The sequence below is a fragment of the Sus scrofa genome, chromosome 13, assembly GCF_054392235.1.
Source record: "Sus scrofa isolate SSC_HxYL_T2T_F1_AM1 chromosome 13, Sscrofa_HxYL_maternal_Yorkshire_Landrace_v2.0, whole genome shotgun sequence".
In the NCBI taxonomy this organism is placed as follows: Eukaryota; Metazoa; Chordata; class Mammalia; order Artiodactyla; family Suidae; genus Sus; species Sus scrofa.
The window spans coordinates 194936975-194950058 of NC_139395.1; the positions used below are offsets into that span (position 1 = coordinate 194936975).

Sequence of the window (13084 nt, forward strand, 5' to 3'; positions counted from 1 at the left end):
GTTAAGGAGTCCAGATTTTATTCTCGAAGGAAGCTCTGAATATTTCTATTTAGATTCTTACATACCATCTTTGCCACTAGCCAAGTAGTCATTATTCTTGACTCTGATTCTGAAACTGTCAGAAGTAGTTCCTAATTATATTACCAGCTGCTCCCTAAGAAACTGCTCCAAGAAGTCCACAAAGTCCAGCAGCCCCAAAAGAAAAGATGAAGTATAAAGAAGTGAGAGAGAAATTTATAAAAATGCTTAGTGTTGGACAGTTTCATTAACTTTAAGTCTACTACTAGACATTTGTAATATTTAATATGGTACTTTGAACACAGATCATTTTACCTCTTTAGTGTGCAAAGGTAGAACTTAATACACAACTCTTAAAAGTGAAAAGGACTCCAAAAGAGAACAAGCCTCTTCAGAGATACCTAATGCACCATGAAATATATCCTCTTTCTGGTGAGAAACTGAATATACATTTGTTCCATTCATTCATTGCCAACACAAATGATTATGAACTGTAGAGAAACAAAGATACCTAACTTACGTAAGTTATTTTAGTTAAAGTAACATGATCAAGTTGCAAAAAATTATACACTCTTAAATCCTAGAATGTTTGTGTTATTTAATTTTAGTTTCTCAATTACTTATGAGTTTAATATTACTATTGCCATTTTACAATTGAGAAAATTAAGATTAAACAATTACGATAACTTGCCCAAGCCACATAAATAGCAGAATTTGGACTGAAGCCCAAATCTGTCTAACCCCAGAACCATAAACTTTCTCTTGCACAATATAGCTTTAGGGCCTAGCTTAGTATATGGGAAACACTATAATAAATTAGCTAAAATCAGGATCCTTAGCATAAAGCTATTTAGGTTCTGGATCTTGGCTCCACTTGTTAGATTTTTGACATTGTACTTGTTACTTCTTGTTTGTTTGTTTTTCTTTTTTTGGCTATCCCATGGCATATGGAGTTCCTGGGCCAGGGATCAGATCCAGGCCTCAGCTGTCACCTACACGCAGCAACACTAGATCCTTAACCCACTGTGTCAGGCCAGGGATCAAACCTGTGTCCCATTGCTCCAGGGATGCCACAATCTTGTTGCACCACAAAGGGGAACTCCACTTTTTTGTACCTCATTTTTCTTAATTGTAAAACAGGAAGGAATTAATAATAGAATAACAGAACCCTACATCATAGGGTTGTGATATTTAACTGGAAATTTACACACATGCACACACACATATTTATGTAAAGTGCTTAGAAGAATAACATGAGCTAAAAAATGCTCATTTAAAGCTCACTATTATTTGTCAGTGAAACGTCAAGACAACAGCAATAATTTAGACAATTCAATGCACATAGTCTTGATCTGAATCAATATCCATTGTCTTCCTTTAGTTAAAGAGAAATCCCTGGAAAATATTATGCAATAATTTATTTGAACACAAAGGAACATATGCAAGAGTAACAAGATAGCAGAAGTCACAGAGCTGCATTGCTTTTTGGAAAGACAGCTCTAGCTCTGGTAACTTTCCTGACACTGATCAGTTTGACTGATTAGCACACTTTTTTATCTGTTTCTTTCCTGCTAGTATGAACATCCAGATAAGATGATACATTTCTGTAGTTTACAAACTTACCCATGAATGTGGGAGATCCATATCTGTACAAGAAGATCTGAGATGTGGGTGGTGAGTGCAGTGGAAACAGTTGTCCCAAGGTCCAACCTGGTCAGCTTGGAAATCGACGTATGTCCACAGTGGGTTTTCTGGAAAAGGCTTCCAACTGTTCCACATCTGAACTTCACCTTCATTGTAGGATAACATTTCTGCCAAGCTGCATCCAGTTGAAGTACTGGATCTAACCAGTGTTGCAGAGATAGAATCCAATCTAATCTCCATTTCTGCCTTCCTCCTTGTGCTAACATTACTAACCTTCTTTTCTTGCGATTTGGCTAATTTCATACAGGAAACCAATGTTTCATCTTCATCTTCTGAATGATAAAGAAAAATAGGTTAAGAGGTAAGTCTGTCTAATAATTTTGCACATGTAGAAATTATGAATGTTATAATTTTCTTTATATAATAGAAATTAATGAGCATGACAGGGTAAGCCAGAAGTCATATAATTTCACAAAATAATTTAAAAATAGCATTTCTTTAAAGAGTAAGTCTTTGGTACACTAAATAATTTATTTGGTAAAAACAGATTTACCTAAAAATTTTTGAAGGCATGTATAAAAATTAAAGCCAGTTTGACTGGAATGACTAGAAGCCACATGCAAATAGTGTACTGAAAGATACTTAAGGAAGATTACAAATTAAAAATATTCTCCACATGTTATGAAATGGTGTGTTTTTATTCTTAAATATTTTAATATTTTGAGTTCATGTGTATGAAAGGTATCATAAAGAAGCAAATCAGGGAGTTCCCGTTGTGGCTCAGTGGTTAACAAATCTGACTAGGAACCATGAGGTTGCGGGTTCAATCCCTGGCCTCACTCAGTGGGTTAAGGATCCAGCGTTGCCATGAGCTGTGGTGTAGGTTGCAGATGCGGCTTGGATCCTGGATCTCGCCCGTGTTGCTGAGGCTATGGCGCAGGCCAGCAGCTACAGCTCCAGTTAGGCCCCTAGCTTAGGATCCTCCATGTGCTGTGGGTGTGGCCCTAGAAAAGACAAAAAGACCAAAAAAAAAAAAAATTAAATTAAAAAAGGAAGAAGCAAATCAAATCGTTGCCTTATTTAAATGAATGAAATCATAGAAGGGATTTTCTGAAAATTTTAAATAAAATTCTCTATTTTAATATCAACCTGCAAAGAGATTTATTTATGTTGCTTGTCTCATAAGGAGATATTTGAGGAAAACAAGAACAAGATTGAGAAAACAAAAGAAAAGAAAATATCTTCAGTCCTATATAGTTGATTCTGGAGAACAATAGTTAGGTTATTTAATGTAGGGGCTACTGAAGTTTCTGGTAATGTATAATACAGATACAGAAAATAAAAATATATATTACCCATAGTAAATTGGGCCATATCACTGAATCCATTTAAGTTCAAATGTTTACTTTAGCTGGTGTAAACAAAACATTATGATTAAAAAGGCATTCTTGTAAATAAATAAATGAAAATTCAAGTTGCATGTCAAGACCTGCCAATTAGCTGCTCTCATATAAAAGTTGAGTCATATTGTTTTCTATGGCCAAGGAATGGGAAGAGTGGACAAGACCGACGCTTATTCTCTTGCTGAGCTTCACCCATAACTTTCTCTTACTCTGCCTCTGAGTCTAGTTGTAAAGAAAAGGAGAAATGGGGTGGGGCATAGATAGAAAGTGAAATTCATGAACAGAGTGAGGATATTCGTTTTACGAATAACTTGACAATGGAAAAAAACCTCAATGCTTATGATTATTTTATAATCTTATCAAAATGTCCTTCATATATATATATATGTATCAGTTCATTGAGTTCTTACTTACGGAGATTTATTAATGTAGGTTTCATCTCATTCAGAGTCGGCACCCTGACCTTCTTGGTCCAAACCCGTTTCTGTAGTCTCTTTAAAGTCCCCATGGATTCCACTGGATCACCACCAGATTTTATGGCCTAGCACAATCATAGTTCAGGGTAGATGCAAATTATTCTCCACAAAAGATTAAATATGAAATGTATCAAGGTCATAAATGTAGGAAAATTAATAATATGACCTTAACCTGTAGCCTGAGACAATTTAAGCAATAACTAAGAAGCACACCACATTTGGGGGTTCAAACTTGTAAAACATATTACAGCTGGACGGTCATACTAAAGTAGAATTTTTTAAAGCAATTTTTTCTTTTAACTTCAAAATGCAGCAAAAATGGATTGAATCCAGAGCCATCTGTAAATGAGGCACTCCTGCTCAATGTGAAATTGTGGATAGGAACAAGTCCTCTGCAACATAACATGGAACAAGAAATTTAAAGTTGCTGCTTGTATGTGTTGCAGTAGACTAAGGGTGTTGGAAAAAAAAAAAAAGGCAGGATTCAAATTTTCTTTATTTCCTTTGGAAATTTTTGGCAAAACAGCATTTTTTTTTTTCATGTATAAAATATTTTCAAGCCATATACTTTTCTTTAAATAGCCTCTTGGAGTTCCCACTGTGGCTCAGTGGGTTAAGGACCTGACGTTGTCTCCATGAGGTTGAGGATTCAATCCCTGACCTCATTCAGTGGATTACGGATCTGGCACTGCCACAAGCTATGGTGTAGGTCACAGACACAGCTTGGAGCTGGAGTTGCTATGGCTGTGGCCTAGGCCTTGGTTGCAGCTGCCCCTTAGCCTGGGAGCTTCCACATGCCACAGGTGTGGCTGTAAAAAGAAAAAAAGAAAAGATAAATAACCTTTTTGCTTTCTAGAAAATACACATTGAGAAAAACAAAACATAACCACAGCATTCTATATTATGTTTTAGTTTATGTGTCACTGATTTGTTGCAGCAAAAACAATTGATGAAAGAAAAAAGAATTAACGCTGAATTAACAACTCAGTGTTTTTTGAGAAGATAAATGTTTCCCATTGGTTTAACACTGGCAAATTTGTATATGGCTTTTACTTATTATCTATAAGATCTCTTTCTCTTAAAGATTTCAAAATATTTTGGAAATTAACATTATATATGCTAAATGTTATACTAATTGGTAAAAAGTTGTATTCTGCTGTATTAACAAGATAAGAAGCAATATATAGGGGAATCGTTCTTTTTCATTCTAGAAAACTCAGGATACAGAAATACTTTTCTGTCTGCTTCTTCCTCATTCTTTCCATCATCAGCTGATCAATGACATCTAGATAGATACTGCAATTTTCAAAAGGTGAAAGATTTGCTTCCTCATTAATGTTTGAATGAGACACATTTATAACAGCCCTTTCCAGTCCTTTGACAGAGACTATTAGCCCAAATAAATGTTTGAAAGAAAAGGCTCTCTGGCATGCAAACATTTCCAATTACAATATTTAGTTCTTCTTCTTGGTCTTTAAGAATGACTGTGAACAACCAATAAGAACTTGATGTTCTGTCTGCATAATGGTTCCTAAGTAGGAAATGTGATGTTTTGTTAGACCACGCTGTATCTTTTTGCATTAAATACATGGGAAAATACTGAAATCATTTTAATCTTTCAGAGAGGACTGTGATGAGATTCTTTTAGATATGCAAAATCTTCCTTCTCTTCCCAAAAGTCATGCTCAGCTCGCCATGATTTCTATTGCTATCAAGTTTTGTATTATTTTCCCCAGTATCCCTTTGCAGTACTTGCTGAGTTACTCAGTTTTACAGGTCTATTACAACTCAAGAAGAGTCATTTTCTAATCTTCAGCCCTTTCCAGAATTAATGAGCTGCCATTGCACAACCATTAAGCACAATATTTTGTGTGTGTGTGCTTCTTTTCTTATGGCAACCTCTTCCTCTTACAGGTAAAGCTAATTGCTCCACTGAAATACTGACATCAAAAATAACCTTCTCTCTCCACCTTCTTTGTGAAAATGACTTTCACTTGATTTGGGGAAAGATGTTAGATACCAGGGTAAATGAACTTCATAATAATGATTTGCCCCTAGGAGAAATGGAAACATTCGAATAGTGCCTAAATTCAGGTAAGTGAGGTCTCCTGGCCCAAGGATGTTAAAACAAACTGACCCCCTCATTATTTTATTCTTACTGTATTATTATAGCCTTTTAAAAGCATAGTATTGTTGACTTTTGTATCTTCATTCACTTACCCGTCTTTAAGTTATTAGAGATCAGTCTATGGCATTTTATTCATTTTTGAATCTCATGTGCCTAGGATAGTGCATGGCTTAATAAATGTTTGCTGAATGTAAATACACTCTTGATTTCATACATATGTTTTATCTGTCAAATGGATTATCCATAATAATTTTTTGTATTAGATTGGCTGCTTTCTAATAGCAGATTACTTCTGGAAAACTTCTCTTGCTATTAGTTAGTATATACATGATGAATGAAAGTTAGAGTTAATATTATTATAAGAGCTAAAGAAACATCGAGATGATCTATTCAAAAGAAATCTTCTATATTTTAAACAATAATGTTATTTACTATAATTTCCTAATCTGTTACCTAGATATTTGTACCAAATTTGATTAAAAATTTTAATGTGCCTTTTAATTTCTACATTTATTATTTTTTGTATAAGTTTCTGGGCCAAGAATCAAACTCACACCACAGCAGAGGCCCAATATGCTGCAGTGACGACAATGACAGATTCTTAACCAGCTGTGCCACAAGGGAACTCCCTAATTTCTGCGTTTTTTAAGACTAACTTGTAAATGAAATTTACAATCCAACCAATTGACAATTTTTAATTGAGCACCTACTGTATGTGAAGCACTATATCACATTGAGTAAGTAAGATGAGATCCCTGATTTCATAGAGTGTATATACATTCTAGAATGAAATGTCTAGCCTAAACATATAAACAAGTACATAAACAAGAAAATGTGGCACAAGAAGTGCTATGCTAAGAAATAACAGGGTGATGGAGAGTGGAAGGGGAAGGGGAAGTGGAAGGTGTGACCATTTTATATTTGGTAATCAGGAGGGTTTTCCCTGAGGATCCTGCAACTGAGGCTTGAATGACAAGAAGGAAGCAGACGTGAACATTTAGAGATGATTTCGGATTCAGTGGATGGTCAGGCAGGACATTTCAACTGAGGCTCAAATGACAGAAAAGAATCAGCCAGGCAAACAACAGAAAGAAGAGAATTCCTGGAAGAAGATACAGCTTGTGTAAAGGTCTAAAGCTGGAATCCCTGGGAGGATTTGTCATGTATGCCCAAGAATGAGAAAGAAGAGGAGAATGGCATTAGGTGATACCAGAGATTTAACTAAGAGTCTTCAAGGAGGCTTTTGTAGAGTAGACTAATGAATATGTGTTTTATTCTAATCAGGGGAATGACACAACTTTGTTTACATTTTCATTCATCATCACTCTTCATTGAATTTTGATCATCTTCCTTTTTAAAGGGCTTTTCCTAGTCGTCTTCAGACATGCTTTGATCTCATCCATCTTTAAGTCGCCATCTTTTATTTGGCACTCTTTCTACTCCTTTTCCCAGGCATGCTTCTTGAAAAAGTTAATTGTGTATGCTTCCTTTAATTTAATTTTTTGAATTTCTCATCCATTCAACCCACCTCATGTACTCATCAGTCAGCTTTTGTCTCTACTGTTTAAGTTGCTTTTGTGGTCCAATGACCCATTCTCGAAGTCCACGGCTACTTATTCCACAAAATTGACCATGATGACCTTCAGAAAACACTTTCTTTTCTTAGCTTCTGTGACACCATGTTCCTGGTTTTCCTCTCACCTGTTTTAGCTGTTCATTCTACAACTCCTATATGATAACACTTCCTTCTCTCTCAAAATTAAATGCTCGAATTCCTTTAGAACTAACTCTGGACCCTCATCTAATCTTATCATCATTCCGTTCTCATCTACACACAGACAAACACACACATTATATGCTGATGATCTCCAATTTATTTCTTTAGGGCTTTCTTCAGAGCTTCAGACTCATGTATCCAACTGTCTATTTAAAATGATTTATAAGCATGATCAAAGCTCACTTCTAGCCCCCCAAAACATATTTCTTATCTGGCCTTCTTCAACTCAGCGAATTCCATCTTCATCTATCCTAAGTCAGAGTATCACCTTTGTCATTTACCTCTCCTTTATTTAGTTAATTTATCCCACTACTGACATTGGTCTATTCCGTCACTGAGTTTGGTCTATTCTCTAGAATGTATCTTGAATCTGTTTCTTTTTCCTAATTTCCATTGTTACCACTCTGGTTTAATTTTCTCTCATTGAAACTATTGCCAAGTCTCGAATTGGTTTTCATTTTGTTTTTGCAGTTTTTTGGTTAATTCATAATATGTTAGAGTTCTCTTTGAAAGATCTAAATCTGGAGTTCCCATTGTGGCTCCTCAGGGTAAGAACCTAACACAGTATCCATGAGGATGCCCCTTCTATCAGTGGGTTAAGGATCCAGCATTGCTGCAAGCTGCAGCCTAGATCGCAGATACTTCTCGAATCCTGTGTTGCTGTGGCTGTGGCTTAGGCTGGCAGCTGTAGCTCCAATTCTACCCCTAGCCTGGGAGCTTCCATACGCCACAGATGCAGCCCTAAAAAAGCAAAAAAAAAAAAAAAAAAAAAAAAAAAAAAAAAAAAAAAGCAACAACAGCAAAAAAGTTAGCTAGGTCTCTAGGCTCCTCTGACCCTCTGATTCACAAGATACAGACCTTTAGGTTCACAATCTCCATAACGTCCGTTATCAGGGTTTTTATACATGCTGCTCCCTTTGCCTGGAATGCTCATTCTCATTCTCTTGACCTGATTAATTCCTTCCCACTCACCCCTGGAGGCTCAGGCTAATGTCATTTTTTCAGAGAGATCATTCCTGACTCCCAATTCAAATTAGGTCCCTGTCCCTTCTTGGCTTTCACTGCAATTTCAGATTATATTTTTGTGTCATCATTGGTTAAATTTTTTTCTTCTCCAATAGACTCTAAACTAAAGGGATGCAGGAATCATAACCTTCTATCAAAGTGTCATGTGTATCCTTAATAAATATAACATCATTGACAGTACTGTATATTAATTAGTTAAAACAATAATATGAGATGAACAAATGAATAAATGGATGAGGACTTGATCTGGTAAAATCTATCTATTCAAAATGGAATGATGCAAAAAAAAAGGATTAGGAATTGAGAAATGATAGGAAATTTCAGAGTTTTTGTATTTAGTTTATTGCTTTTCTTACTCAAAATAGGAATTACATGCGAATATAAAATAAATATTTTAATACATATAATATTTATATACTGATCTTTTATATATAAATGTGCACATCTTTAGTTCACTTTGCTCACATTCCTTAAATAATGTAAAAATTTTGTTACAAGTGTTGGATTAAATACACCTCATTTCTGACATTTTGCTTGACTATTAGGATGATAGACTAATTTTGAGAAAATAGCATCAATGAATTATTGAACTGGATTAGTTCTACAATCATATTTTATGAGCCAGGATGAGACTTATTGGACACCCAGCATATTTAAAAAATGAGAGAACCCAGAGAAGCTAAGTGGTTTATACAGGGAAAGATAATTCATTAATAACAGAGCGAGGATGAGAATCAAGTATTCTGACTTTTAATTCAATGTTCTTTCTCACAAAATTTTTAAGAGCCAGCATAATTACTAGTTATCTAATATGGACAGCTAAATTAAGACCTCCCAAATTTAAGGTTTTGATTTATAAGTTAAATATGGTTCTGCTGTATAGAGGGTAAGTAGCAGGGAGACACTCAGATTTATAGGCCTATATATATATGTATATATGCATATGTATATATCTTCTTTTGTATATATTTCTTTATATATATAACATAGGACTAATATTATGTGTATATATATATATATATGTTCTCTTTCATATATATATTTCACTACAAGGGAATTTAAATATCTTCCAATTTTATCCTTTCCTTTTATATAGGAGAAACTTAGGCTTATGGAGACTAAATAAATCCAGATCATCTAACTGCATGAATTGTGTTCTTTTTGCCCCACTATTGAAAGGGAAGTTGGAAAGTAACGAGATAGCCCTTGAATGAAATAAAACAATTTCTCTGTGTTCTTTGTTCTTGATTTCCGATTTAGAAAATATTTCCTCTCTAGTGACCCTTTAACAAGTATTGAAATAGAAAAAGCCAGATCACCTGAACGCATAATTTCTTAAACAGGGGAATAAAGATTTTTTCTTAAAAAAATTATTATCTTGGTTTATTTTAAAAGGAAGATGTAATGACCACACTGAATTGAAACTTCAGGTAGTTTCATGTATTTTGCATTGACAGTTGTTATCAGCTTCATAGTCTTATGACTCTTCACCCAAGACTTACCAATTCTTAGGGCTTTAGAAACTATGATTTTTAATGCTTACAATACACTATTAAGTGAAAAATTAGAACACAAACTTGTATAAAAAGTACAAATACCACATTAAGTGTTTTTTCCTTCTTTATATTACTCTGCATTTTCCGTGTTTTCTACAGTCAAGATATATTAGTCCTATCTTTGGGAGAAATTATATAATTAAAAAATGTATTAAGAATACTTTTTTAAAAATCAAGTCTATTTCTGTCAAAGCTGTATCTCTATTCTCTTTTATATGAAAGTGATTATTCCCTATTTATGACCTAAAACATACTCTAAAAAGATAATTTGTAAGGTCACAATAATCAATTAACATTTAGTAACTCAATGGGCAGTAATAAAACCAAGAGGATTATGAACTAGAATCAATCAATGCAAACACATGAAAATAAACAAGCTTCATTTCAGAGGTTTGCTTTATGGCTTTCTTAGAACTAGAACTAACTAAAAAGACAACTTAAAAATAATTCATTTACGCAAATGGAATATTGATTGAAGAAAAAACTGGTGGAAAAACTGCCATGTTGATGTTAGATATATGTATATAACTACAATTACAAAATGTCTTATTTTTGTGATAGAAATTGAAATTAAATGAAGACTAGATCAGCACTTAAAGTAGGGTTGGGCACAATAATAAAAGCTGTTGAATAAATAGACAGGTGAATGCATTAATTAATGAAATAGTATATATTCTACTAGAAGGTTTGTAAGATATTTATTTACTCATTCAACACACATTTACTGAGCACCTAATCTGTGGGAGATAAAAAGAATAAGACATAGACTTTTTTTTCCACCTTGTGATGCTCATTGCTTAAAATAAATGAATAATAATTAAAAAAAAAAACCAATCATCTAAGTTTCTGTATCTATCCTCTCCACTGAAAGATGAGCATTTTGGGCTTTCAGAGCTATTTTGTACATGGTAACCCTGGTCTCTAATATGCTCAATAAAGATATGGGAACTGATCAGCTAGTCAAAAATACATCTGGAAGAAAATTTTAATGTGCATTTTATGAGAAATACAAATAAAATGTGATGGTTATCCACAGTAAAGATTGCATCGGGTAAGATGGGGAAGGGAAATGCACTTGCCTAGAGGATTAGCAGGCAGTATAATTTAGTATGTCTAACAATGCCTTTTATGTAACAGTCTTATTCCACTATACAAATACAAATCACCTATTAAAGTTTTAATAAATGTTTCTGGCTCCTTCTCCTTCCTCTTAAGCAGATTTTGAGGTATATAATTGTGGTCTTGGAATAACATGCCATCTAGGCTCTATTTTCCATGGTACAAGGAAGTTACAAATTCATGGCCATCTCTCCTGGTTTATGGATGAGGAGCCAAGACTGCTCTTTGCTCATTGACCCATAGGTTGGGGTCAGTCTTTTAATGTGGAGACACTGCCAAGCTGGCTGGAAGCTGCCAGGATTACACAAGTCAGAGATGCAAATGAGGTTGTGTTGGTTTAAGGGGAAAGGCTACAGAAGCAATATATTTCTTTCTTAATTTTTTTTATTAGAGTATCACTGATTTACAGTGTTGTGTCAGTTTCTGCTGTACAGCGTAGTGACCCAGTCATACATATACATACATTATTTTTTTTCATACTATCTTCCATCATATTCCATCCCAAGAAATTGGACATAGTTCCCTGCGCTGTACAGAAGGACCCCATTGCTTATCCATTCTAAATGTAGTAGTTGGCATCTACCAACCCCAAACTCCCCATCCATCTCACTTCCTCCCCCCATCTCCCTGGAATATCTTTCTTACTTCCATGTAATATCCCCTGCATTGAAATGTTGAAGAAATTTCTGGAATTGTTCATAAGAGTATTTCTTCTTTTGAGTACACTCTCTAGCTGACCAAACATTGTGAATAAGAAATTTAAGAGCCCGTACACAAACTAATTTTTACTAAGCACCTATTGCATTCCTGACAATATAAAGAACCATGGATATAGGAAATTGCATAAAAAATACAATCTTTGTGTCTAGAAGTTATAACTTAACATACACAGGAATAAGTGAAAAATGTCAAGAATATCAGTTTAATAGAACCAGCCTTGGTCTGAGATAAGTGACTGCTCTGTTTTGATGATCTGATTTGTGACTCTGTGGGAACTTGAGCAAGCCTCTTCACTTCCCTCTGCTTCTAGAAAATGAGGAGTTGGATTGTAGGAATTCACTCTTGCTCCAAAAAGCTTAGATGCATTAGATTATGTAAGTATTCCCTTTGTTACCTTACATAAACTCTCATGGACCTCAGAAGAGTATCAAGGAAAAAGTGAGAATGAGCTACTATTAATCACAGATCATTAGCACTTGAAAAAGTCTTTGTATTCATCCAGTCCAAGATCTTACCTTTAAAGTGAGAAAACTGAGCCACAGAAATGTGAATTTAATAGCCTAAGAACATAGTGGTAGCTCCCAATTTTTAGTCCTGTTCTCTTGATTCTGTTTCTATTTAAATTATTTCTTACTCCCCCAAATGCATAGCATTATTTTCATCTGGGAAGAACTTTTTGTATTCACTGAGGTTCAGTTGCATTTTTTCCCACAGCTCTTTGATATTTAACCAGTCATTAAAAACTTAGAAGGCATTGGAAACAGCAAAGGTAGGGTACAGCAATTTTTCAGGGAATAGAAATAATATTTAAATAATACCTTTCTATCACCTCTTCCTACCTAACATAGCTATCATTCCTTAGGCAAAAAAACTGCTGTTGAGAAGAAAATTATTATAGAAACTTAGATGTTAACATGTTAATTATCCTTGGGAAGAGAGGACTGTAAATGGAGATAACTTGAAACTATTCTATTCATGCTTACATAAAGAAACATGATTTGTTGTAAGTGGTTATTTGCCAAAGAATCTGCAAATTTATACTATATTTTGGGAAATAATAATCAAATGAAGTTATGTAATTTAGCTTTCAGTGTTCCCAAAAGCCAATCTGGAAAAAGAATTGCCAAGAGCACTTACAGTCTATTCAAGTCCATAATACTACAAGACTTGCTGATGTACATGAGTCTCTTGGAAATTTTCCATATCTGCTAAAACAG

General features: G+C 34.4%; 1 protein-coding gene and 1 long non-coding RNA gene across 5 annotated transcripts in view; one reads left to right on the forward strand and one right to left on the reverse strand.

The window, feature by feature from the left end:
- LOC102161811 (uncharacterized) overlaps positions 1-13084 on the forward strand; it is a 277061-nt gene that overhangs the window by 185723 nt on the left and 78254 nt on the right. The gene's annotated exons all lie outside the window — the stretch shown is intronic.
- Positions 1527-13084, reverse strand: part of LOC146397824 (uncharacterized) — a 47097-nt gene continuing 35539 nt past the window's right edge. Inside the window, exons 6-7 of the mRNA XM_084991720.1 lie at positions 3480-3606; positions 1527-1994 (exon numbers count right to left, since the gene is read on the reverse strand). Coding sequence (XP_084847846.1) covers positions 1630-1994; positions 3480-3606 — 492 coding nt within the window. The 3' untranslated portion in view covers positions 1527-1629. The remainder of the gene's footprint in view (positions 1995-3479; positions 3607-13084) is intronic.